Raw genomic sequence first — 26,151 nt, 5'->3', positions numbered from 1 at the left:
CACATAGTTTCTGGTGACTTCACATTGCCTTTAAACAGTTAACGTTTTCTCTTCCAGCCATCCTGCGTGATTTCTATCAATGGACCAGTAGGAAGCACCATCAAGGTAGATGCAGATGGCAGGAGTAAAAGCTTTGAAAGGTAATTAAAGATGCAATTGTAGGATAATATTGTCAAGACATCACTGGGATTGTTGCAGGAGTCTATGGATCTGATCGGGGCTAGGATCAGGTGTGATACTTACGTCTGTAGACTAAACTACTGGTTTTAGTATTATAGATAAAATAGGGAATTGTTCATTTAACTGTCTAATCGATTAAGATCGAGTAAAATAGCTTCAGAGGCAGAAATGGTTTATCGCAGAGGTTGTTTTTAACAATTTCCCCAATGACTGATTATTGATATTTTCTCTGGTAACTTGTTCTTTTAGTTACCAGAAACATATGGTGTATGATGATCAAGGCCATGTGAGTTTCAAAAGCATGTCCTTGCCTGCAAACATTATCCCTGAGACCAAAGTGAAGGTGAAGACTTAACACTCCTGAATCGGCCACAACACACACAAACACTATACAGACTATAAACAATGCATATTGATATTTTGTATAAATAAGAGAAACTCCGCTCCACAATGACATGTTGTGTTTTTACAGATAGAGCACATCGCCTGTCCATTAATGTACATAGTGGGTGAAGATGACAAGAGTGCTTCAAGTATGGAGAATGCAAACCTGGTAGACTGTCCGTCTTATTTTACTGTTGTTGTTTTTTAAGTATTTCAAATGAATGACGTTGAAAAGCATTTATTATGTCACAAACAGTCAGTGCAAACCATATTTGATATTGTTTTGTTATATGTGGTATTTGTTAAGACAAACATTTGAGCAGTCTTGATCTCACACGAAACTACATTTTAAATGTATTAGCTGTGAGATTCCCTTTATTACTGTCGTTTATAGGCTCACCATAAGGTTATTGGTTGTATCGCTGAGCCCTTTTTTTTGTCACCAGATCGAGGAGAGCCTGAGGGATGCAGGTAAATCCCAGCTGTTCACCCTTTTGTCGTACCCGGGTGCCGGTCACCTGATTGAACCGCCTTACACACCAAATTCCAGACTGTCCCTCTGGAGCTTCAAACCAAAAAAACGTGAGCCTCATCCCAGAGCTGCATTTTTCCTTCAGCCAAATCCTATTTTATACGGGTTGTCATTACACTTTTAATGTTTTTAAAATAGAAAATGTAACTATTACGTATTAATAATCGTAATGCTGTGTTGTTTCTCCTGCAGTGTTCACTCTGTGGGGAGGTCACCCGGCTCCCCACGCTGCTGCACAGGAAGATTCCTGGAAGAAGATCCTGGATTTTATGGAAAGTCATCTGACACGGTGATTCTGTGGTACATCTTGAGATAGAAAATACTGCCTTCTGACCAGTCATGACTGATGCATGACGCCGAGTGCCATTGTAGTAAATGTACAGTACTTCGTGTGTTATCGTTTAATGAATGCAAACAACTTTTACACCAAATATGTAACAAAGAATCGTCATCCAGTGTAGTCAAAATCGTCTCAGACACCTTTTCTGTGATTCTCAGATGTTTAATGAGTAGACATGCAAATCAGTTACTACGGTTGTTTTGGGAGGAAAAGCTCTTGGCATGCTGAGGTAACCATGGCGATGAGGTTGATGAACTCTTTGAAGTCGATCTCCAGGTCTCCGTTCTGATCGAGGTCCGCGAAGAGCTCGTCCAGAGTGTCATTGTCATGGATTTTCTGTTCAGCGGGAAAATTGAATGACAGTGAATCATCTGCAGGCTATTTTATTTATTTAATAAAACTCTGTATACGGTGACACCGTGAGGTTGAAATGCTCATTACACACCAAATAAAGAAATGATCCTCTGGCAACATTCAAAACGGTAACATGTGTGCATATTATGTATCTCAGGCTTATAATAATACATCATAACTCATTAGTTGATTTATAATTTGTACTATAATCTTCTGAATAACTATAATTATCAAATAAATGTAATAAATGTACTTTCTGTAGTAGATAGCAGCAGAAAAAGGAAATACACAAGTACAAATATACCCTTTAAAATTGTACTCAGGTAGCGCTTAAATACATGGACTTAGCTACATTCCAAAACAAGCCAAGATAATGTATATCTAATTTAAAACAACACGCATTTAATTGATGCACACTCAAAGTATACATAAAAAGGACACACGCTTAACACACGTTAATTAAGAGTCTGTTCTCTTTACGTTATACTGCAAAGTGCTGATAAACATGCCATTTTCTTTACACTTTTACTTCCATAACTCACCAGGATGAAATTACTCATCTCATTGTTGATGAGCTCTTTAAGATCTGCTTTCTTCAGATTGCACTTGTGCCTGGAGTATTTGTGGAAAACTTTGATTATAGTGATCATGCCACTCTCCATGTCTGACATATCCTTCTTTGAGGCCTGCGAGAAACAATTTAAATCACAATACAAAAGCATATGTTTTACTCTCACGCGAGGATGTCGTGATCAAACATTAAATACATTGTAACACGATGCATTCGCTTGACTTATCATACTATGTTTTTATCAGCTGGAAATACTTTAAACGTAAAAAGATTAAATCATTAACTTCAGCATTAAGTTTCTTACCGCCATTTGAAGAAACGCGTCTGTCTTGTAAGGATCCTGCTGTAAGTGGGACTGATGGCTTATCCAGCAGTGTGTCGACAGCCTCGCCCAGTTTACTGTGGACACTAAACTGTATTGATCAACCGCACGAAGGTTTCTCATCTGCTGTGCTCTACGTAATGGACGACTAATGGACATCAGTGGTCAGAGCTTTGACCAAAAAACATTTGCTCATAAAATGACCATTTGATGTCAGTTTCTCCAATTAGCCTAGTGTGTGTGTGTGTGTGTGTGTGTGTGTATAATCGAGTATATGAACTGCTTAATGGAAGCATTTTCCTGTTTTCAATTTTACATCTGCCACTTGTGGTCTGTTAAATGCCACTGTTGTTTGGAGTCTTGAGTCTTCCCGATAATGTCCAGCAAAAACTACCTTCATCACACATCAAATTTGGGCACAAATAAGGTTCATTAATACATGACACTTCTGTTGCAATAATAATCAGAAATAAGCTTATGTTTGTAGATCACCCTTTGTAACTCAAAGTTCTTTTACTGATGTTACACATGCACACCCAAATTGAGTTACAAATAAATATTTCCCCCAATTTTGGGTGTGAATAACCTCAAAACATTCTATACAGAGTGCATATAAAACAAGTAAATTGATATTATTTAGGCTTCTCGGAGAACATACTGTACAACCTTTGTAATATTCCTCCAAAAGAGCTGTGTGCTCTTAAATTATTATTAATTATTATTATAACTGCCCAAATATACACTGCACATGCACAGAATATGTTTGATTCCCCCTTTCTTCTGTCTTATAATCGTTAGATACGATTACTGGGGCTTTATTAGTAAACATAATTATTACATTTGTAGTAAATATGGTTAGGAAATTCATGAAATTGGTTTCCCTACAATAAGTCACCACCCTTCTAGTTTCTGGAAACTTTGGCAATCTGCTATTACACACATGAGAAGAGCAACTGGCAACTTCTCACAATATGAAGCAGAGGCAAGAATAATATATCCATGGATGGAAAGAAAATAACCGGAGCTCTCAGAGTGCAAGTGGATGAAAGGCACTGTCCAAAGATTTATTATTAAGTTAAGTTTTAAACAAATGTTCTGGTCAGCAATATTCCAGCTTTTAATTCAATTAAATGTAATCACTTTGTTCAGATCCCGATCCATTTCCATCTCATTACTGTATGCTGACTCCTGACTCACTGCATTCAGTAGCAGCGTATTGAACACTGAATACAATGAATGTACGGATACAATCTAGATTAAAGAGGCAACCGAATACATATTTTAGCATAGTTTGCCCTCATGCCTATGTTTTAATGCTATAATCAGTGCCAGAACAAATAAACTCCTGCTTAAGATGACAGATGGAGTACATGTCAATATTACTTTTAATTGTAAGTATATTTGCTAAAAAAAAAAAACTTCCCCACTAAGGTAACCAGAAATTACCCTATAATTTCCGACCTTGGAGGGTTGAATTTCCCATTCGCATTTGAACGCAGCGCGGCAGCACTTCCTGTTGTCCGCACCTTGTTTTAAAGAGCTCACCACGCTCCATCCGGTCGCGCGCCTGTCTCCACCTTAGATGTGTGATGTGTCCGCCCTTCCGTCGAGAGGAAACTCGCACTGACGTAAAGAAACCAGAGGAGGCACGTCAGTGTTAATTAAGCGTTTTAATACCACCGTTTTACTGAAACTCTACGTCCTCTCACTTCAAATCATCCGCGTTTTGGTGACGTTAGGGCGTACGGGAAACACACAGCTACCGAGAGCGACGGACGAGAGGAGACTAAGCGGTGTGTAACCTGTGTTTTGTTAATGTTTCAATCATTTTAAAGGTCTTTTTTTTTTTTTTTGTCCTCTGGCGTTTTGCACTCATTTGCTGCACTGTCTAAGATCATACATTCTAAGCTAAACCCTGACAAACCTGTTCACTGGGATGTCAAGACCAGTGACGTTAAAACCGTTAGCTGACTGGAGTAAAGTTGGATGCAAGTCCAAACAAGCATATTTACATGATTTAGTTTTAATGGAGGCCTTTTTTCCCATCCCCGGTTAACGTATAGCTTCTGTAATATTCCTCTGACATTACTAATAGCTCTCAGCAGTGTGTAGGTGGCACGAAGAAGTCACTTTATGGCGTTTTTATCCCAGTATTTTACTGTAAGATACAGTTTTGCTATATAGTTGAGATGTTTATGCCCTCTGAATGATTATTTGTGTGTTTTTGGAGAGGATTTTAAGCTGCATATCTGTATTTATGAGGTAATGTGATGGTTCCCATGCACTTTCCTCCCTCACCCACTCAATTTTCTTTTTTCAGAAATGCCCTGTTTTCATTTTGAGGCTATAATTAGCTCGGTATGTGCACGTGTGACCTGCCTTATCTCGGTTTCCACACACACACACACACACACACACACACACACACACACACACACACACACACACACACACACACACACACACACACACACACACACACACACACACACACACACACACAGAGTTCCCGTCTCCAGGTTGACTAAACCCTCTCTCTCCTCTTCTCTCCGTTCAGACATGGCTGATCTGCTGAGGCTGCTGCTCCGGGTGGCTGAGAAAGCGGCTAACGTGGCTCGGGTCTGCAGGCAGGAGGCTCCTCTGTTTCAGCTCCTCGTCCAAGAGAAGACCGGAGACGACAAGAACAAGAAGTTCGTCCAGGACTTCAAGACGCTCGCTGACGTGGTGATCCAGGAGATGATCCGGCATGACGTTGGCGCTCAGGTAGGGACAAGTCAAGTGTGGACCCGTCTGAATCCACTGGAGCTGGATCGTAATCGTGTGTTTGTCTTTTCTTTGGCCAGTTCCCTGAGATGGCTGCCTTCATTCACGGAGAGGAGTCCAACAAATTTGAAAATGGGCTCGGTAATGACTCAATATTGTTCTTAACACACCACATGTTCTTGTTCTGTTGTTGACTTTAGTTTGTCCCAATCTAATCTGTCCGAACAGTTTATAAATGGTTATTGAAGGTGTTATTGAAGTGTTTGATGTCCTACATGTCAGTTGGTCTTTCATTGGACACACATTTAATTGAGGATTTGGACCATGAAAGTACTGTATCGACAAAGAGAGGTCCTGTATTATTACCTACTCTTCTTAAGAGTTAGAAAACAGTGAAAAACGAAAGCAAAAAGATTTGCCTTCATGCCGTCTCTCCCTTTCTGCTTGAGCTTTACGATGATCTGAGCAAGTCCTTGAAGCAGACAATTTAGTGATTGAAACCTTATATCTTCAGGAATAACATCAAACATCAGGATCATCAAACTGATTGTCATTATCAGACAGCCATTGTTTCACGTTACTCACGCACTGGTTATTTAAATCTTTGTTTTATTACAATATTCTTGCCTTTCACAGTCATCTTCAGGAAGTGGCAAATCAATCAACTGTCGCACAAACTCTGCATAAGAGTCTCAATTAGTTTTCCCACTTATTCGCTTTAGTTAACATTGCTTTTCAATATATATTTCCAAACCCTGAATGCTCAGAATCATCATCTGAAACTCAAATAATCTGCTGATTGTTGTGGGCTGCAGGAATATAGACGTTTTCATCAGTTCGAATACGATGTAAGATTGAGAAGTGCTGTATAATCTCATCACTCGAGCTTTATTTGAGTAAACTAAATACTAGAAACGCTTGATTTAATAATCTGTACTCAAAATAATCAGAAATATGAAGACATTAATGTGTCACTCAAAATATTTGAGCTCCATTGCGCTGTGTAAATATTTAAAGTACTTTTAGTAAGTAGTTAAATGAAGCCCCACTGACTCTGTGTCACCAGGAGAGAGTGTGACGGTCACCGTGTGCGGTACAGAGGAGGACACCGCGGCGCTGCTGGCCTCGGTGCTGGACGGTGACCACACGGCGGCGTCTCTGCTGGCTCGAGCCATCCACCAAGATCCAGCGACCATCGACGCCGACACAGACGGTCTGACGGTGCCACTCGGCCCGTCTGAGCTCGGCATCTGGATCGACCCCATAGGTGAGAGGCTTCTCCTGTCCGATGCGGTGAATGAATCCAGAAAACACACGGGCTGAGAGTTGACGCTTGTCTCTCGTTTTTTTTTCCCATTAAGATGCCACCAGCCAGTACATCGAGGGCAGAGAGGAGGTGCTGGAGGAGGGCCACCTGTCTCCTTCAGGGCTGCACTGCGCTCTGGTCCTCATCGGGGTTTATCTCCGGAGCACAGGCGAGCCCGTCATGGGCGTCATCAACCAGCCGTTCAACTACAAAGACCCAGCAGGTGGAGGGTAAGTTTAGAAATAGCAATCTTCAACGTGTCGTCTTCTAGTTAGTGATGGTGTCGTAGTAGACGTCATTGTATTGAGAGATGTTTTTAACCTTTTGTCATCCTCATTCACAAACATGAGGGGGCAGAATATGAGAAACACCTGTCAATAGAATGCAGTCCAGACTATGACCTCGATACTAAAGCGTGTAATGTATTTAACACCTCTATGATAGTGGGTACAAAAACGTTGTACAAAAAAGCCAGATACTCCAACTGTTGAGTGTTTAAGTTATGATATGTAACCAAGATGTTATGAAATGTATTGCATGGCCAGCCTTTAACCTTAAAGCAACTATAATTTATATATTTTTAATAAAAACTACGTACAAATGATGTGAAAGGATTCGCTCGCAGTGATGAGCTCACAGAGAGTTATCACCTGAATCTGCGGCTCATAGTTGATCTGTACGCTCCGTAGCTCTATTGTTTTGGTTCTCACAGCGTTATTACAGATGCAGCCGGCCACTGTACGCTACCAACGCTGCACCGAATGACAGACAGGCGAGCGTTTAGAAAAGTCAAGTAAAATATTCTCAACCTACACTAATTATGTGCGTTGACAGCTGGAGGGGGAAGCATTTCTGGGGCGTGTCCTGTGGCAGCGTCAACGTGTGCTCAGTGTCCCGGCCAAAAGGTGGACCAGGAGCGGGTCTGTCTGCGGTGCTGAGCTCCAGTGAGAAGCCGGTGGTGAAGGAAGCCCTGACCTCTCTGTGCGGCCCCAACAAGCTGATGTACGCCTCCGGAGCCGGCTACAAGATCCTGTGCGTCATCCAGGGCCTGGCTGACGTTTACGTCCTCTCGGAGGGGAGCACCTTCAAGTGGGACTCCTGCGCTCCTCACGCTCTGCTCCGAGCCCTCGGAGGGGGGGTGGTGGACCTGACTAAGTGTCTACAGTCCAGCTCTCAAGCGCAGGAGCCCCAGATGGAACTGACCTATCATCAGCCCAACACTGAGCGTAAAGGAGCGGAGCGCTGGGCCAACCAGGGCGGCCTGGTGGCTTATCGGGACGGTTCTCAGCTCCGCAGCGTCATCGGACCTCTGAAGGACAAGCTGTAGTTAAGAGAGCAGTGGGTGTAGTCGGCACACGCCGAAGCAGTTATTGCTGCATATATATGATCATATTCATTCTTTATTAGTAGGGATGGAAGGCTGGGTGAAATATTTTAAATATAAATAAGTCTTATTTTTAACCAGATATATTTGTAAGTGTGTGTATATATTACAAGAGGAACATCCGGTCTGGGCCGAATAATGATTTCAAATACTGTCTCTTTAATTTCTGGTTAGAAAGAATTGTTCAGAGAGCAAAGTTAAGAACAAGAAATGTATTAAAACAGGTGATGCTTATCAGTTAATTATAAAGACAGCTGTTTAATTGTCAATATAGGAAGAGAGCCAGGAAAAGAAAAATGCTGTTTATGTTCCCAGCTGATAAGAATTCAAACTATCAGGGAGTGGAGGTCAAAGTGTGGAGAGAGACAGGAAACGTTCTACATCAGAAGAAAGTTTCTCAGTCAAGTTCACGTCTACGAGCTGCTTTGATCCAATATGTTGGCATTATTTGTGACTTTTGTTTAGCTCAGACCTGATGAGCATCTATTAAACATAGCTTTGTGTCTACAGAAAGATAACGTCAGTTTAAAAACAAGGAACAGTGCTCACTGCTGGACAGCTGAGGAACGCTTCACTGCCAGAGGACGGTTTATGACTGATCTGAGTTCAAGTTGCAGTTATGAAAAGTGATATTACTATTTTTCCACGCTATCTAACCTGTAAGAGGTTATAACAAGTCAAGTGAGTGACTCAGTAATCTGCACCTCTGTGGAACAACTCCTTATAAGGAGCCCTCTCTCTCCATAGCCAGAGCACCACCAGTTGATAAGGTCAGAGGATGGAAAAGCCTTAAGAGGTAAAACAGTGAGTGAGTGTTTGCAGTCAAATGTAATGAAGGATGGGACCTATGCAGGCTAACGAGCTCCTAAAGAACATGTTTGTAATGAACTGTAATCTTTTTGTCAGTGTGTATGTTTAAATGGTATAGCTTTCATATGCATTGGTAAATTAGAAGTAGAAGCCTTCTGAGCATAACACAGAACAACAATATGCATATAGGAAATCCTCTTTATTTTGAAAACCAGAGTAAGCGGGGGGGAAGAAACCCAACAGTGATATTTTTAAAACCGTTTGCCAGCCAGGGAACTCGCCTCAGAATTCCCTACAAGAAAAAAAAACTAAAACCCTGATGATTGTCAGATATTTTTTGCAATATTTCTGCATATTCTGTTAAAAACTTGGAAAGAAAAAAAGAATCTGAAGTGTTGGCTCTTTCATTGACCTCGACCTGCTACCTTTAACATACATCAGTGTACATTCTCAAGTCAAGGTGTGGAAAACAAACGCACTCTGCTCATCGTGGTCTCAGCTGTGACTCCAGTTTCCCAGAAAGGGACCAAGTTTGATATTTGACGAGTTATGATCCCAAAACTGTTTTTTCTATAACTTAGATAATCAAATGAGTATTTAAGATGGAATGACGGTTACAAATTACCCAAAATTGTGAATCAAGTAATTATTAAAGTAATTTTGTTTGTTTTCTTTCTGATTATCGCTCCGTAACAATCAGACTTTAACCCTGGTCAATTAAAAATGTTACTTTTTATTTTAATTGACAGCAACTCGATCCAGTCTGGGGAACTGGTCAAATGCGCACATGAAAGAAAGAAAAAAGTTTACCTGTCAAACGTCATGTGCTGCTTCAATGAGCTCAAACACTTGCAACAAAGATTTAGCTTTTCAAACTACCAGAAAACAAGACTGATGATGCATTACGATGCCATAATTGTGAGAGCTGGGTTTCTCCAGAGTGTAACTCAAATGTTTTTCTAAAATGTGTCACTCATTTAACATTCAGATTCTACCCAAAAAAAAAATCTTAATTTTGCAAATGAGCCGTTAGCTTAGCGAGCGACACCCACGCAGCTGCAGGAGTCTGGATGACTGTTCAAAATCCCTCTGATATTAATACAGGGGCGGTGTGCAAATCAACCCAACGAAAACATTGAACATGGTACTTTTCATGATCAACTGTCAATATAAAAAATAGCTTTTATCAAATGCCTTATCACACACAATTGCCATTTCACTACTCTCACAATCTTCACATATCAGGTGTAAACAATAACAGCTCAGTGTTCTTAACTTAACCTCGGATAAAAATTAAATTATTTCTATGCAAGAACCATATCAAGAAACAAAAACCCAAAATACAACCAATTACTTGTCTGACTCCTTCATGCTGTTACATACAGGAATGCAGGGAAACCAGTCGTTTAGCTTCAGATTAGATTTTCTGTGACCGTGACATTTTTGAAAGCTGAACCACATCCAGGTAGAAGTATTAACACCTCACTGCTCAACCTGAAGAATAAGATTCATTTATGTATTTGTAAGCTGTCAAACCAAAACAAGAAGCTCCACACACTCAGGAGTAACTATTATTTATGAATGCTTATCTTTCTGTGGTGGATGTTGAACAGACTAGTCGTGAGCCGGGTCACTGTCGTGGCTGATCACCGCTGGAGTCAAACGAAACTTAACCAGCTGATGAAAATAACATTACATTTAGACGACTGGAATGTATATTTTTTCAGTAGCAGCCTGAGCAACTACTCAAATAAACTATATGAAATTAACTTGTCGTATATGTTGCAAATTGCATGATGTTTGTAACTCATCGTATTCAAGTCTCACTGAAAGTCAGTAATGAACAAATTAAAGTAATGCTGATGAGGGGAAAAATTATATTTGACAGCATTGTAAGTTTACATACAGGTCAGGCTTGCTTTAGTGTTTGAAGTTTCCATTGTTTGACTACACTGTGAATCAACAGGTGGTAGAGTAGATCAAATAGGTGTGGTATATGAATCCCTGGCACAGAGGAACATCAACATTTCAAAATGTCACGGTGTCACTTTTAAAGTTGAGACCTTCTCAGCTGGTGTTCAGTAAAACAGAAACACAAGTGAACTCATTCCTGCTTTTACATTTGAACCGGTAATTATAAAGTCAATCTGGAGCTGAAACAATGAACAGCGTGTTAGAATCAGTAAAGCGCAGAACAAACACTTTACCACTTTCAGTGGCTCTTGAAGAGAGAGGTTTATAAATGTAGGAAGTGATTCTCTGGTAATCACCACACAAATATCAGCAAGAATGTTAAGATAACTGATTCTGCACAAATGGCCAAATCTTCATGTAGTAATGACTTTGAACGGGTTTGTTTAATATTCTGTGATATCTCGAGAGCACAAGTTTGTTACTCGAGAGAGATTCAGGTGAAACTTTACTCTGCATCGTGTCAGTTTAAGAGACAATATGCTTGTTCATAGTAATACGAAGAACTAGGAAAAATAGCACAAGTGCTAGTGCTGGATCCCTAAAGCTGGAGGTTGACTTTCATTTAAGTGTGTACACTGAAATCCTGCTGTCTGTGGACACACTACCAGAGATTCACTCCTTACCCTCTGACTTTACTGGAAACTCTCTAAAACACTATTTTCTGCACTTTTCTTTAAATTGAGTTCAGATGTGTTGAGTTTAACTGGTTTCCATTCATTCTTGAACTATGGTGGGCGAGGTGAAGCGGCTCAGATCGATTACTTCATCGTGTTGATTAAAGTGATCCATAACTCTCCTCAGGTGTCACTCTGTCTGGAGCCAACGTCGTAATCTAACCTTGTACAACAACAAAAAAGAACAACAAAAGTGAGTAAACCGAAGTATTAAAATGCAGGTGAATAAATCATGCATTGCAGGATTTGGCAGGAATTTATGAAAAGGAAAACGTTTCATTACAGCATCCCGATAAAGATTTCAATGCCAAGGCTACTGTCGTCTTAAAGACCACCAAAAACAAAAAGAGAGGTGACGAGAGGTAAAGCACCATCACCTCCACCTCCACCTCTCGCCTTCAATACTTATTCAGTCAACAGGCTCCTCTTCATGATCCAGTCTCTCTCTCTCTCTCTCTCGCTCCTCTGGCTGATCTGACCACAGCCTTACAAATTATCTCCAGTTCAGATCTTGGCATGCCGACAGGCAGGCGAGAGACAAACATGGCCGTTAATTATTGTGTCTCTGTGTTGCTATGTTGATACACTGAGGGGGGTCGACAGACTTCACCTCTGGAAGGGTTTGCGGACCTTCTTCCTCCGTCTGGGGGGTTTGCCGCCTTCAGCCCACGTCTCGCTGGACTCCGGCCGTTGAGCCCCCGGATTGAAGAAACCTGTCTGGGGAGGAGGGGGGGAGAAGGGGGGCGCTCCGGCTCCTGCTCCAGGTCCGGGTCCGGCTCCGGGTCCGGGTCCAGCTCCGGGTGGGTGATGAGGGGGCGGACCTGAGGGGAAGAATCCCCCGTTGGCAGCCATGTCGTTAGGAGGTCCTCCCTTGAAGATGCGGTTGAAGAAGTCTTGCAAATCTGCCGGGTTGGTCGGACTTGTGGCGTGCTCTGAGGGCGTCCTGAAAGGGAACGTTGTCAAAAAAGAAATGGAAGTCTCACTTTCTACGTACATACATTTACCTCCTTTTTGAAGGAAACACATTTTACAAAAGAGGAGACTGGTTAACTGTTACCTGTGTCAGATATCATATACTGCAACACTTTTCATAGCACCATGTGTCAAAAATGAGGACTCTTTAGTCTACCGCTGGTATTTGCTTCATATTGTCAAAAACAAAAACTAAGGCAGATGTTCCAGATATGTAAAATTCCCCAAAACTATCTGCCAAATTAGCTTATGAGGCAAAACATCGGCCTGAACGAGGAAGAGAAGGACAGAATAGCAAATGCTTCAGCACCATGGAGCTACGACGTACACTTGTTTCACTAGCAGGGACGTACCTGTGTCGTGTGGAGTTGCTGTTGTTTTTTGAGCCAAAAGAGATGTGATAGGGCACTCGATGCGTGTCAGGAGAAATGCCTATTCGCTGGCAACCTGCCCACTCTGAAACATGACATCATCACAACAGGTCACATGACTGACAGGAAGAAGTGCATCGAGGAAATACTCTGAAACTGCCCTTTGAAGCTTTTCTTTACAGGGACACTTCACCCACAAAATGATAATTTTTATACCAATTACTCACCCGTGTTACCTGGAATTCTCAAGAATCAAAATGGAAATTCTTGAGGAATTGACGTCAAATGACCGTCAAATTTTTAAACTCTCACACAAACTCATGCAGTATAATCGAAGTGTTATTTATCTAGTCGTATGCTCACCTGTATTTACATTAAAACATTACTACTATCACTACACTTTTCATCCAGACTCGCACGGACAAATAGAGCACCTGTACAAGAGTGAGACTGCTTGTGACGAAGTGTTTTAAATAGTAAGATTTTAGCAAAGATGCGTGTGTTTTGGAAGTAGTAAGTATACAACTGCATGAATGAGTCTTGGATTATACTGCACGAGTTTGTCAACGGATGTTTAGTTTTGCAGTTTTTAAGCGTGGCCCCCATTTACTTCAGTTCATCAAGACTAAAATAAAGTTTTCTTTAAAAATTCAAGACAACAGAAGGTGATTTTGTGGGTTAAGTATTACTTTAACCTGCAAATACACAGACTGAATGGGGTGGTTGCTGATCATATATATGAGCTGATGCAAACGACAGAATGTAGTTACTGACGAGGGGAGCAGATAAACCTTCATGCTCACCTGTAATATCGTACACCTTGCCATCCATACAGGCAAAGTATGTGATCCGGAGGCCCAACATGCTGGACTCGGCCCACAGGTCCCCCTCCTCAGCACTGTGGCAACGGTTGCACTCGGCACAGAACCGGGCCTCTGCAGGTTCACGATCCATCTCGAACCGCCTGCAAAGACGCAGGTAACGGAGGAAACACAAAGTGATTTAGTTGCGTCTATTCTAAATCCAGTCTGAGGAAATACCTGACACTGATTCAGTTGATGAGCAACATACCTGTGTTTGCCTTCACACTTGGTACACATCATGGTGTTCATGGCTTCCTTCAGGTCATCCTGCAGTTTAGTGAGGAACTCATTCATGGACTTTGAGAGCTCGGTGGCTGCCATACGCTTCCTGTGAGGGAACGAAACAGACTGGTTATTGGCCTGAAGAGTCAAACTCACCCGAAGTCACTTGACGGCAACTAAACCAAATCAATTCAGAAGAAAACACTGTACATCTTAAAACAATAGACCAAGGATAGTTCAAGTTCATATTTACTATCGCTACTTTACACGTGTTGAAATTGTAGAAAACTTGAATTTGGTACAAATGAGTCCACTGTGGAGCTAGTTCACACTACAGTGGTTAACAAAAAGATGAGAAAAATAGAATAGTTGGAATATTTATTGTTACCAACTGCAGAAAAAACTAATTATCAGGTATCAATGTTACTGGAAAAACAGATTTGAAAAGCTACTCCTGCTACTAAATAAATGTTTGTGAAGACATTTGTTTTGGTTTTTATATGTCCTGCTTTTTCTGCGTACTCACAACTCATACTCTCGCCGTGTCTCTGGGTTACTGACGATATCCCAGGCAGCCCTCAGTACTTTAAACGCCTCTCCAGCTCGTGGGTGTTTATTCTTGTCTGGATGGACCTGAAGAAGAAAAAACAGGAGGTAAAGACTGTATGAGTAAAGGAGAAAAAGACCTCGGATACATTCATCAGTCATCAATTCAGGCATCCAATAGGCACTTCACACGCACCTGGACAGCCAGCTGTCTGTAGGCCTTCTTCAGTTCAGCCTCAGTGGCGTTCACCTCCACACCGAGCACTGTAAAGGGGTCGAGCTCATCCTCTGGTACCTCAGCCAGGGCCAGCAGTCTCTCCAGCTCCTGGCCTGGCTGGCTTCTCCCTGCTCTGCCGGGTGAGTCGGGGCCGGACAGTGGAACACGGCCACGCCTCCTGAACCTGCTTCGGACTCTCTCCAGCAGGGACACCACCCTCATCCAAAACCGTGACTCCTGAAAAGCTGTCCAGTAGCGTTTTGCCCTCTCTCCACCCAGACGAACCAACGCACTTTTTGCCCACAGGAAGCCGAGAATAACCAAAGCGCAGAAAAGTCTCAAACAAGATAAGGCAGCTGTTTTTACCCACTTTACTGACCGAACAATTTTATCCGCCATGTCTGTTCCTTTGCATTTAGTCCATTTCAGAATGCGACTAGCGTCCGCCTTCATTCCTCCTACATCTGTGATCTTTACAAGGAGCTGCTGTCCAAAGTTGTACAGTTTCACTCCTCCAGTCTCCACACCGACTCCACAGTTGTGAGTTAATGTGACAATAATCTCAATCATCATGTGGACGCAGGAGATGCACCAGAAGCTCAGAGACTCTGAGAGCATCTCCTTGAACGCTAAGACGAGCTGGTTGCCTGTCCGCCTGCGGCCTCGGTTCTGCTGATTGTGGTGGTGGTTGCGTCTGCGTGTCTGCTTGTGCCGACCACCACTCGGCATTACATTGCCTTTTTGAATGGAGGAGAACGCACTTTGACCGCTCTGGTCTGAAACTGATCCACCGATCCTCAATTTGCATCTCCGTCCAGGCCCCACGTTCCTCCAATCAGACTCCCCGTTCATGTGCTGCTCCTTCGCAGCTTCATCCTCTTCTTGATTTATAACATGCGGGTTCTCGTGATCTGTGGCGTCGTCATGCTCAAACCCATCTGAAGCCTCCTCAGTATCCTCTTTGGCCTCTGTAGATCCACAACACTCTGCTTCACCAATTCCAAAGTCTTGTTGAGTGGCTGGATTTGGGGTCTCCTGAGATTTAAGATAGGCTTCTTTATCCTCCTGCTCACATTCCTCATTAGTCCGTTTGGCCTCCCACTGATTAAACTCAGCCACTGGGGTGGAATCGCCATCGGGGATCTCCTCGTCAGCGTCTGTAACGCCGTCCATCTCCTTTTCAGCTGCTTCTCGCTCCATGTTCCTTACAGCTGTTTGATTGAAACGCTGTGAAATCGGAGGCTCATGGAAGAAGATCTAGATCCATAATCTGTGGCAAAACTTTCCCCAGGCTCTCTTAAAAAGGTGAGACTGGGGGCTCCTGAGTGTCAATCTCAGGTCCACCATATCAGCAGCCGCAATCCAGGTGTCAAAAGGTTTTCACACACCTCACATCATGCATCAGGTCGTTATCTGAAAAGCAACATGTAGAATTCAGTTTACACCCGCGTAGTGAACAAGCAGAATTAAATGAGGAATATTACAATACAAGTTTTTACACCTTCCACAAACTGAAATGAACTGGTGGCCACTAAGATGATATAAATGTGTCAATCATCAGAGGCTTTGCTGCATTGTTACGTCCATGGTAGCTATTCCTTTAACATTGTTGATACTGGACGTCCAATCTGAATTGGAATATTCAAGAATCAATACTGTATTACAGTGCATATGAAACTAGCAGTATTAAATCACATTACCTCAGTAAAAGATGGAGCGGTTACTCGATCAACTGATTGGTTGAGAACAGATTCATAATTCAGATTTACTTATCAAACAAAAGTGTCAAACATTCACCGGTTACAGCCTCTCAAATATGAGGATTTGCTGCTTTTCTCTGCTTTAGTTAATTGTAAACTGAATATCTTTAGACAAGAACTGTGACAGGTATTTTCACTATTTATATATAAATATATATTATGTAATAGACAAACATTTGATAAACAATTGACAAATCCAGCATGTAAATAATAGTTCGTAGTTTTACCTTACACCTTCTGCTACCAGTACTATGATGAGGGGATAACTTGAAGTTAAATGTTTTGCCACCCCAGAGTTCACTGTACCTACACGGTTTTGGAGAAGCTTTTCCTGAGTAAATATTAAACTAAAAGCGAATGAGACGTGCAATTTATTAATGATTAACTTAATAAACATGTGATGTAGCTACATGACCTTATCCGACCAGTCGTTGTAGAGGTAACGTAAACTAAGACCCTAAAACTAGCTTTACCACGAGCACGTGTGACAGTGCAACAGCGATTAAATTCACTCTACTACCGTTATGTTGTTAAACGTTATGTTGTTTAACGTTATGTTGTTTGCTAATTCGGTTAGCCGAAGAGAAATACGGTTTTAACAAACTAGCATGAATAAACGTCTGACATTTAAGAACCGATGAAAAGCGATAAACAGACATTACAAAGCGGTCAATCCCGTCTGGTGAACTAGCTAACCGACTGAATTAATATTAATTTAACTCTGATAGCATTACCAGTTATTTTCCAGGCGGTTAGTGTTAGCAGACAGCCAGAGTTAGCATGGAGCAGCCAGCGTGATGACGGACAGGCGCTATAAGGGCTAAAATTAGCTTCCCTCTGGCTGGATAACCTGACAACATCTCGATTAACTAAGGTCTCAAACGACGATTAAACGACAGCACAGCTGCAAACTGTTAACGTGTTTAGCTAGCAGACAGCAAAGCGAGTAGTTAACTGTTAGCTAATAACAGTAGCGAGCTGGGCTAGCTAATATCCCCTTCCTGTGGGGTTTCACGAGCTAAGACAGTTTTGTTTTGGTCACCGGACGAGCCCATAAAGAAGGCACATTACTTGCATTTTGCATTCAAACAAACTAAATGTCGTATATACCTCTCAGATAATTGTGTAACCTTGTTTGTGAACAGACAGCCAAGTGCCCGTGTTGTTTTTTTTAGCCACTTCTTCTTCTCCTGCTCTTTTTCCTACTTTCTTCCAGTTTCTTCTTCCTCCTCCTCCCCTCTGCTTCTTCTTCGTGGTTTTTGGACTGTCGGCAAACAACTCAGAAAACCTCTACTGCCACCTATTGATTTGTTGGCAATGCTGATAATAAAGACTCAACCTTGACATTTAAAAATATAGATTTTCTTTTTGACATCTAGTAGTGTACTATCTTATTTCACTCTACCCATTCTGTAAAATAATATATACAGTTTAAAACAGCCATCACCCTTTTAAAAATAGCAGGAAGCTTGAATACCCAGAGCATTGTACACACCCTTACAAAAGCATTTGGACAAGTCTGTCCATTTGGTTTGGTCAAGGTCCCTTATTATTTCCAATTAAGGGAACTCTTAGTTCTACAAAATATATATTAATAGCATCTAAGACAATAGTGTGCTTCCAACTGGTTGAAGAAGGCCTTTGCTTGTTTTCACATGATAAGGCATGGTTAGGACCATTACAAATTGTTGGGAAATCACTAGCTCAGTCCTGTTTTTTGCTAAGGAGCTTTCAAACCCTTCCTATAATCCAATAATTGGGGAAATTTATTACAACAGTATGTCTCAACTGCCTTGTTCACCTTAGCAAATCTTCGCCATATCAACACGTCTAGAATTCTACAGTGAGGCTTTTAACAAACAAAAAAACTTATCAAACATTACACTAGTTTTAGTTTCTCTCCAATGTCCCTGTCAATTATAGGATTGATTGGGAATTGTTCGGATGTACACATACTTCCTCAACTCGATGCATCTTCTTTAAAGGGAAAGATGATGATAATTTTTCCATTGTGTATTTGACTTCCCACTCAGCCTAACTTTATCCTGTAAACTAAATCCTGACATGAATCAATCAATCAAAAATAATTTAGCAAATAGACAAAAACACAATACATATGTAAGCAGTAAACCTACTTATGTCTTAATAAAAGACCACGTATTCAATGAACATATGGTGTATGTTTGTGTTTATGATGGCTTTTACTGTTGTTTTTGAAACTGTAAATCTGGTAACCCTCAAACTGCAAGTGATAAATAGGTGCACAATAAATTTGATATGTGCAGTCACTCTGTGTATGTGGTGTGGCATCTGAGGCAAATAACATGATTATAAAACAAAAGAGTAAAGAGCCCTGGGTTGTACATCCATAACAATATCATTTAGCAAATATATGAATTAAAGGTATGAATTATGTCCTTCAGGGATTGGCAGTGAAATTCAGGGGGGAAATAAAACGTGCAGTGAAAGTAGTATGTTTGCAGATGCTGATCTTGCATGGCCAGAAACAACACACGAGTAACTGATATTGTTAATGATTTCATGAACTTATTTTTGGTGAATTGGCTATTGGCCTTTCAATTCGCAAAGAACAACCATAAAAAAAAACACCACCATGCAAATTAACGTCTGCGTTTCACCTGAACTCTCGACCACCCACCTCCTAAAAGCAAATCATTAAAACCTCACATCTGTCCCATGTGTTGGTCTCTAAATAAGTCTGTAGTGTTGATAGTGCTGACTCTGGCTGCTTCTTTAGGGGTCGTGCTCATGGCGAGCCTCTGGGAACCCCCCACAGCTTCTGCATGAAAGACAAATCTTGAAGACACAGAGGGTTAATTTCAAGCCCCCACCACCACCACCCACATCTCCAATTTGAAAGCCGCCTCTCTACCGGGAGAGGAAGGCTCTTTTTCGGTCAGATGGCGTGCTGCAGTCCGCCCCCGTCATTCTCCAGCCCACACAGACAGGGCAGCCAGCAACCAATACGCTGCGCCGGAGGAGGATTTCTGCCAGTGATTTCAGACGAGGTACGATACGCAAAGGGGATTTACTACGACAGTCTGAGCCGGGGAAGCTTTCAGCAATAGGTAACTGGGTAAGAAACAAATATTATAACAACTGCGACGTGTGTTTGAGCAGGGTATTTTCTGCCAACATCTGGCTCAGGAATACTTGCCTCCAGTCGATGGTTTTATATGAGCTGGAGCCGATAATCCAAGTGTTTCTACTTTAGTGAAAGCTAAATGTAACGTCTCATCGATCGGCCAAAATTATTTTTGATTTCTTTACCAGTTTCACTCCGGGAGTACCGACCTGTGACATCCGTGATTGGGAGAGACGTCTTTCCTTAAAAACACTCTCTGAACATCCGTCTACCTGACCGGAAAGAGGTAAGAGATGTTTATATGTTTTCAACCATATGAGATCCGAAATAAAAAACTTTTTTAAAAATGTGAAAATAGTTAATAGAACATATGGAAGAAGCTATTCTGCTCCAAAGCATGCATAAACTTCCTGTATTCATCTATTTGTAATAATGCTTCATCAAGATAAAATAATTTGGTACAGGTATACAGGTGCAGTCCTGATGGCAAAATCTTTATCTAAATAAATAACTTGTACAAGATTTCTCCACCTGCAGGTTCATGTCTTTCCTTTCTCCTGCCTAAACTTTCCAGAGCTGTGTGCCATGTCTCTGCCACGCACACTTGGGGAGTTGCAGCTCTATCGGGTGCTGCAGAGGGCCAACCTGCTGGCCTATTATGAAACCTTCATCCAGCAGGGTGGTGACGACGTGCAGCAGCTCTGTGAGGCAGCAGAGGAGGAGTTTCTGGAGATCATGGCACTTGTTGGCATGGCCACCAAGCCACTGCATGTGCGTAGGCTCCAGAAGGCCCTCCGAGACTGGGCGGCGAACCCTGCCCTTTTCAGCCAGCCCGTCTCCAACGTTCCTCTCGGGGGCATCCCGCTGTTTAAAGTGGACGGGACGGGCACTGGTGGATCAGCAGGCGGACCCAGGAAGTCTGTGAGCAACGGGCAGCCGGGGTCACCGTGTGAAAGGGAAGATCGGGCGTGTCTTACTCCAATGTACAGTGGGAGTCCAAGAAGTCCTTGTTCCCAGGCTTCCCCACAGCCGCCAGACACACACTACAGGGAAAAACTGTCTCCTATGGACCCACACTGGCTCAGCCCAGAGCCTGATGGGAACTGCACTTTTGCATCTGCATCTGGACTAGAGGAGGAGCCGCCCAGCCCGCCTCTGCTGTTAACGTGTCCTCCCGGTCCCTCCACGTCACCTAGCTCCTCCGCTTCATTTGCCCCGTCGGCTCTCTCAGCCTGGCCCGGAGGACAGCTGGATGGGGAGACAGCGAGGGCCGTGGTGGAGAGTGTGGACAGGCTCCTCAGGACCCTGCCCAGGTCAGATCCTGCAGAGGTGAAGACTCTGCTTAGGATGAACAAGAAGATGGCAAAGACTGTGGGACACATCTTCAAAATGGGGTCCCAGGATGTGAACAAAGAAGAAGAGATCCGGAAGTACAGTCTCATTTACGGACGCTTTGACTCCAAGAGGAGAGAGGGGAAGCAGCTCACACACCATGAGGTAAAAGCACCAAAGACAAGAACAAAGAATCCAGAAGGCAGCTTTAATCATAAATATACATTTCAAACAAAAGTATGTGATTTTTCTATTATCTGCATATTTTCACAGTGTCCGTCCCTTCTTCACTCAGTGCTTTTCCTCCTCAGTTGATCATCAATGAAGCTGCAGCCCAGTTCTGTATGCGCGACAATGCCCTTTTGTTGAGACGGGTGGAGCTCTTTTCTTTGGCTCGGCAGGTGGCGAGAAAATGTGCCTACACCTCCACACTAAAGCATGCAAGGTAGGGGCACTGCCTTTAAAGCAGAGAGATCTGTTCACCAGCAACCAGTGACCAACACACCTCACACCTGCTGTGTCTTGTTTGCTCCTCTATCTCGAGAAAAAAAAATCAGGAATATAGTTTTGATTTAAGTCTGCACCCTCCACAGTGACATGGCAATTCTTAAAATACTAGGTAGAGTAGCATCTTGTTATAATAGGCAACATTTGAAATAAATGAAATCATATCATAGCTGAAGAAAGAACTCATGAGTCATCTTTCCACCAGTGCATTCATTTTCTCAATGAACCTGGTTCGGATCACAATGGGAATTAAACTCCAACCTCTGTAGTGTTAGTATAACGAGCCTTAGAGCCACACAGGAATACACAAATCCCCTCTGTGTGAACATTTTTTCAAAATAATCTTTATGAAAGTTTATACCAACAGCTTTTCATCAATCCCTCATAATTAATTTATTGCAGAAAGTAGCAACAAAGCAATTTTGAAATTATTGTCATACATTCGAAGAGTTTCAAAAGCCCTGGTTTAGCGGTGCCATAATTCCAGATATTGTTAATTTTTTTCATATTTCCTTGTCAAATGATTAAGACCAAATACACGAATGCTAAGACAGAAGTCTGCCTCGTGAAGCATCCAAAATATATATTTGCATACTAATAATTCTGATAAATACATAAATGTGTTTTAGAGCATTTCAGAAGTTCAATAAAAGTTGTGTTCAGTGTGACTTCTTTTCTCTTGCTGCATCTTGTACAAAACCACCTGCTTGAAATCAAGGTCCATTACTGGCTTTTGTTTATTAGCCTTTAACCTCCATTTGCTGATGAAAACATTGCAGTCGAAAGCTTTGCAAGAACAAAAACTCTATAGGAGTGGACCTTGAGTCAAGATTTATTTTTGTCACATAACTTTGAATCTTCATGTTCAGTTGGCTCGACTGTTTTCTTCCTGCAGGACAAATGCAGATGAGAACAGTGTAGTGTCCCAGAAGAGAGCGAGACATGAGGTGAGTCAACAACATTCAGTGTAACTCCTTATAGATCAATGTGTGATTCTGACGTGTAAACGTAGCCAAAGTTCAGGTCACTTGTCAGTAATTTGAAGTGGGTCATTAGCGCTACATTGACAGTGATGTGCTTTAGGTAATCGCGCCTGAGAGTGTGTCGTTGGTTCTTGGAGTTGAGGGCTCGGAGGGCTTGACCCAGAGGGCAGATGATGACAGTTTATCTACAGAAAGCCTCGACAGTGTGTCCCATGGTAAAGACTTCTGATGTATGTCGTAAAATATATATTTTTTTGTCTGAGCTGTAAACTGGTCTTCAGTCAAATGTAATTTACACCCAAATCTGTCTGTCCTGTTAGACATCGGCTCACAGTGCAACCAGTCTCCATCCCCCCGTCCCAACACCGACACGTCCAACCCTGCCAACTGGAGCCGCCATCTCATACAGCAAACGCTAATGGATGAAGGGCTGCGATTGGCTCGGATGGTGTCACATGATCGGGCTGGCAAGATCAGCCTAGGGTCAGAAAGAACACACTCTACAGGTGACTTTTCCAATAATGACTTAACAATAATATGTCTTCAATGACGGACACAGAATAAAAGGTTATTTTGCAATATTTGTCCAAATTTGTTCAGATTAAAGTTTGACGTTTTGGTAAATACGCTTCTTTGCTTTCTGGCAGAGAGTTAGATGAGAAGATCATAACTATTACTTATATTTGAACAATAGATATAAGGCTACTGCCAGTTAGCTTAGCATAACACAAAGACCTCTGTCCAAAGGTAACAAGATCCACTTATCAGCTCCTGTATATCTCACATATTGACATGCTATATCATGTTTGTTTATGTGCTGAATTATTTCTTGGCTAGAAGCAGTTTTAAGAGGTTAAAGAAACAAGGTAGAATGTGTTAAATAGTGATCTTTTGAGGTAGATTTTGTTACCCTCAGATAGAGCCAGGTCAGCTGCTAAGCTAAGCGTCTGCCGGCGTCCGCTTTATATTTAATGTACAGATATTACGAGAGTGGTGTCAATCTTCTAACATCCGCAAGAAAGTAATTAAGCTTATACCCCAAAATATCAAACTATTTCTTAAAGTTGGAATCTGAGACTCCCTAACCTTTCCTAACAATGAATATTTTATAGCTCTACAGCTTGAACTGTAGTGAGTCACAATCTCTCTGAGGTGACGCCTCCCACCATGCACAGCTGAAGTTCACCAGACTGTAAATTAGAGAGGATAGAAGTTAGAAGGGGAAACAGAAGGCGTTGTAGAGAGATATACAGAGAGGAAAAGAGTGAGAGGAGGGGGTGTTACACTGTTATAGCACTTCTTTAATACCCTGTTACTGTAGCATTTTTCTGATGCATCACAGCTTCTCACAAGAAAGAAAAAAAGCAAGCGATCTGGGCAAGTTAGTCGTTCTGGGCTGTGATAGCCAGTCGAAGAGATGAAGCGAGGAGAAGAAAGCCAGCAAAGACATGAGGGGGCGGGGAGGGAGAGAGGGGAGGGGGGGGGGGGGGGGGGGGGGTAGGAAGTACTCTGTGGGCGGCAGAATCGGACCCCCCCCCTCTCGGCAGCGACTGACGTCAGAATGTGTTAGGTGCGTGGGCTGAAGGGCGGGATGGATGGGCGTGGGGGCGAAGGAGTGGGAGGTAATTGGAGGGGCGTTGCATTGACTCACCAAGCGACAGTGTACAAAAATAAAAACTGTGGGCAGGGAAATGGCACAGTCTTTTTTATACTTCTTCTCCCTCTACCAAAAGGACTGCGAAAACAACAAAAAAATGACATATGTTTCATCTCTGACGTCGACCTCCCTCACTTTGTCTTGGTGTTTATCTCTCACTCATCCACATTCCCTCGTTCCTCATTAATCACAACTATTTCTCACTTCCTGTCAACGTCACTGTTTTCTGCCACAACTTGTTCTCCGTCATATCGTCAGGATATCCTTTCTCATCCTTTAAACATTTAAATCCTGAATTGAACTCAAAACCACATGTATTTTTTCCGTGGTTGCCACTGAATATGTGCTATTGAATGTTTTAATTTAATATTAATATGTGCTATTTTGTGTGATCACAAATTACATTCCTCATAAGTTATTAATATTACTGCTTGCTGTTAAAACACATGTACACATGGGGGTTTCTTAATGAGCAAATAAAGAAATGAATAGTCAATAAAATAATAATCATTGACTTGTGAAATACTTTAAGTGCCATTTACATGTACTACTTCTCTTGCAAGCTAATTATGCACATCAGAGGTAATTGTTTTAAGATGAACACCAACTTCTGTTTGATTTATTTACGCATCTTGTTCATTCGATTTGTTGACTGCATCACTGCCTTATCACCAGCCCAAGACTAATCAAACTCGTGATACCGGAGACTCTTTGTTAGTCAGCTTGGGTTGGTCATATAAACCATAATGACTTCACTGAACGTGGGAGAGTTTCTCGCTGAATTCCCCAACATGTTGTTCAAAGGTCTCAAAACACTGGTTGCATCTTGATTACTGTGCCTCTTCACTTATATTTATCCTGTACATCAGTATTATAAAAACTGTCAGTCTGGTCATTGTTAAACTATGTGCTGCTCGTCTTGCATTCAAAGCGTTTAACTAAAATATTTGATGCAAAAACTCATAATGCTAGACATATTTTATTTTTCTTTCATTTCCCAGTTGATTGACCCAGCACACAGTCGTTTTACAGTAGATGTTACAGACAAAGTAGATCCATTCATGACCTTAATGCCACTCGCTTCCGCCTTGAATCGCTTTTAGAGCTCTTTATATACTTTACATTGGTTCTCTTAACTAGGATTTGTTCTTTAAGTGACTCCAAATTAAATTTTCGTGTCAGGTTGTAAACTTTACCTCTCTCCACAGACCAGGTCAGTAAGATGGAGAGGCGGAGCTTGATAACAGCATGCAGGAGCAGCAGCCCTTGCATCACCAAAGACGACTCTAATCACCGGGGGAAATGAAAACACTCATCTTTTGTCCTCAGACCTGCCGCTGAACTCCACTCAGAGGCTGCTTTACTGGCTGCTATTGACGCCGACATCTGATGAGGAGAAGACTCTTTACCAGCCACTGATCTCATAAACCTGCGGTGACTCCTAAACACTGACATCAGAAATTTTCTCTTTTGACTTTACATTCAGTAAATGTTTGAGGGTAGACACTTTTTGTTTATTTTCTTTTTAAATATATGGACTACATATCCTGCCGAATTTAGCTGATAGTGGAATAATGCACTGATTTTATCAGGAAAAGATCAAAAAAGTTTATTTATAGTTCTGCGTGTAGACAGGGCCACCTGCTTCAGATGCGCTCGACACAGCAGGGGGCACTGCAACTTAAAAATTGACAACCAGTAACATACTGTAGTTATCATTGGAAGACTTTTATGTATGTTTTCAGCAACTCACAATCTAAATAACGTTTCCTAACAGTCTCAGCAGCTCCTCACCCTCAGGAAACAAATGGATGTTCTGTTTTTTGAAGTCAGTGTATACTTAAAAATGTAAAGATGGAGATAAATATCCACATCGATGGATTAGTGAATGGCACATGTTGATCTAGATTTCCCAGAGCGTACAATCAAACCGCTGTCGGGTTCAGAGGCCTTTCGTCCTTTTGCTGCATCGTCTAATCGCCCATGAGTTTTGAAAACGCAGTGCTGAGGGTTATGAGATA

General features: G+C 41.9%; 5 protein-coding genes across 6 annotated transcripts in view; 3 read left to right on the top strand and 2 right to left on the bottom strand.

Moving 5' to 3' along the window:
• The window catches only part of LOC306694185 (bile acid-CoA:amino acid N-acyltransferase-like), a gene marked incomplete at both ends in the record, with an annotated part of 12,555 nt that extends 11,166 nt beyond the window's left edge, over window positions 1-1,389 (top strand). Inside the window, 5 exons of the mRNA XM_079156923.1 lie at window positions 58-140; window positions 430-523; window positions 653-733; window positions 1,011-1,146; window positions 1,289-1,389. Coding sequence (XP_079013049.1) covers window positions 58-140; window positions 430-523; window positions 653-733; window positions 1,011-1,146; window positions 1,289-1,389 — 495 coding nt within the window. The remainder of the gene's footprint in view (window positions 1-57; window positions 141-429; window positions 524-652; window positions 734-1,010; window positions 1,147-1,288) is intronic.
• Window positions 1,390-1,570: 181 nt separating this feature from the next.
• Window positions 1,571-2,743, bottom strand: LOC306694312 (protein S100-B-like). The gene is made up of 3 exons (XM_079157098.1): window positions 2,666-2,743; window positions 2,333-2,476; window positions 1,571-1,772 (listed from the first exon to the last, which is right to left on the bottom strand). The coding sequence occupies exons 1-3, from the start codon at window positions 2,669-2,671 to the stop codon at window positions 1,626-1,628; spliced, it is 297 nt and encodes a 98-aa protein (XP_079013224.1). The 5' UTR covers window positions 2,672-2,743; the 3' UTR covers window positions 1,571-1,625.
• A 1,573-nt stretch (window positions 2,744-4,316) lies between these two features.
• On the top strand, window positions 4,317-8,979 carry inpp1 (inositol polyphosphate-1-phosphatase). The gene is made up of 6 exons (XM_079186433.1): window positions 4,317-4,476; window positions 5,241-5,446; window positions 5,527-5,587; window positions 6,513-6,713; window positions 6,808-6,982; window positions 7,587-8,979. The coding sequence occupies exons 2-6, from the start codon at window positions 5,243-5,245 to the stop codon at window positions 8,077-8,079; spliced, it is 1,134 nt and encodes a 377-aa protein (XP_079042559.1). The 5' UTR covers window positions 4,317-4,476; window positions 5,241-5,242; the 3' UTR covers window positions 8,080-8,979.
• Window positions 8,980-9,126: 147 nt separating this feature from the next.
• On the bottom strand, window positions 9,127-19,295 carry dnajc14 (DnaJ (Hsp40) homolog, subfamily C, member 14). 2 transcript variants are annotated; one of them, XM_079186432.1, is made up of 7 exons: window positions 19,205-19,295; window positions 14,765-16,198; window positions 14,549-14,655; window positions 14,009-14,128; window positions 13,741-13,901; window positions 12,920-13,022; window positions 9,127-12,537 (listed from the first exon to the last, which is right to left on the bottom strand). In XM_079186432.1, the coding sequence occupies exons 2-7, from the start codon at window positions 15,983-15,985 to the stop codon at window positions 12,201-12,203; spliced, it is 2,049 nt and encodes a 682-aa protein (XP_079042558.1). In that variant the 5' UTR covers window positions 15,986-16,198; window positions 19,205-19,295; the 3' UTR covers window positions 9,127-12,200. The 2 variants fall into 2 exon arrangements, with proteins under 2 accessions (XP_079042558.1, XP_079042557.1); XM_079186431.1 differs by lacking the exon at window positions 19,205-19,295 and adding an exon at window positions 17,656-17,778.
• A 941-nt stretch (window positions 19,296-20,236) lies between these two features.
• On the top strand, window positions 20,237-25,436 carry nab2 (NGFI-A binding protein 2 (EGR1 binding protein 2); the record flags this gene model as incomplete). Its single annotated transcript, XM_079156917.1, has 6 exons — window positions 20,237-21,148; window positions 21,295-21,428; window positions 22,386-22,437; window positions 22,574-22,688; window positions 22,794-22,979; window positions 25,339-25,436. The coding sequence occupies 6 exons, from the start codon at window positions 20,237-20,239 to the stop codon at window positions 25,434-25,436; spliced, it is 1,497 nt and encodes a 498-aa protein (XP_079013043.1).
• Between the last annotated feature and the right edge of the window lie 715 nt (window positions 25,437-26,151).

The sequence above is a fragment of the Pholis gunnellus genome (genome assembly GCF_910591455.1).
Source record: "Pholis gunnellus genome assembly, chromosome: 3".
NCBI lineage: Eukaryota > Metazoa > Chordata > Actinopteri > Perciformes > Pholidae > Pholis > Pholis gunnellus.
Note: the sequence above shows the minus strand (reverse complement) of the source record. Positions and strands in the feature narration are given on the sequence as shown.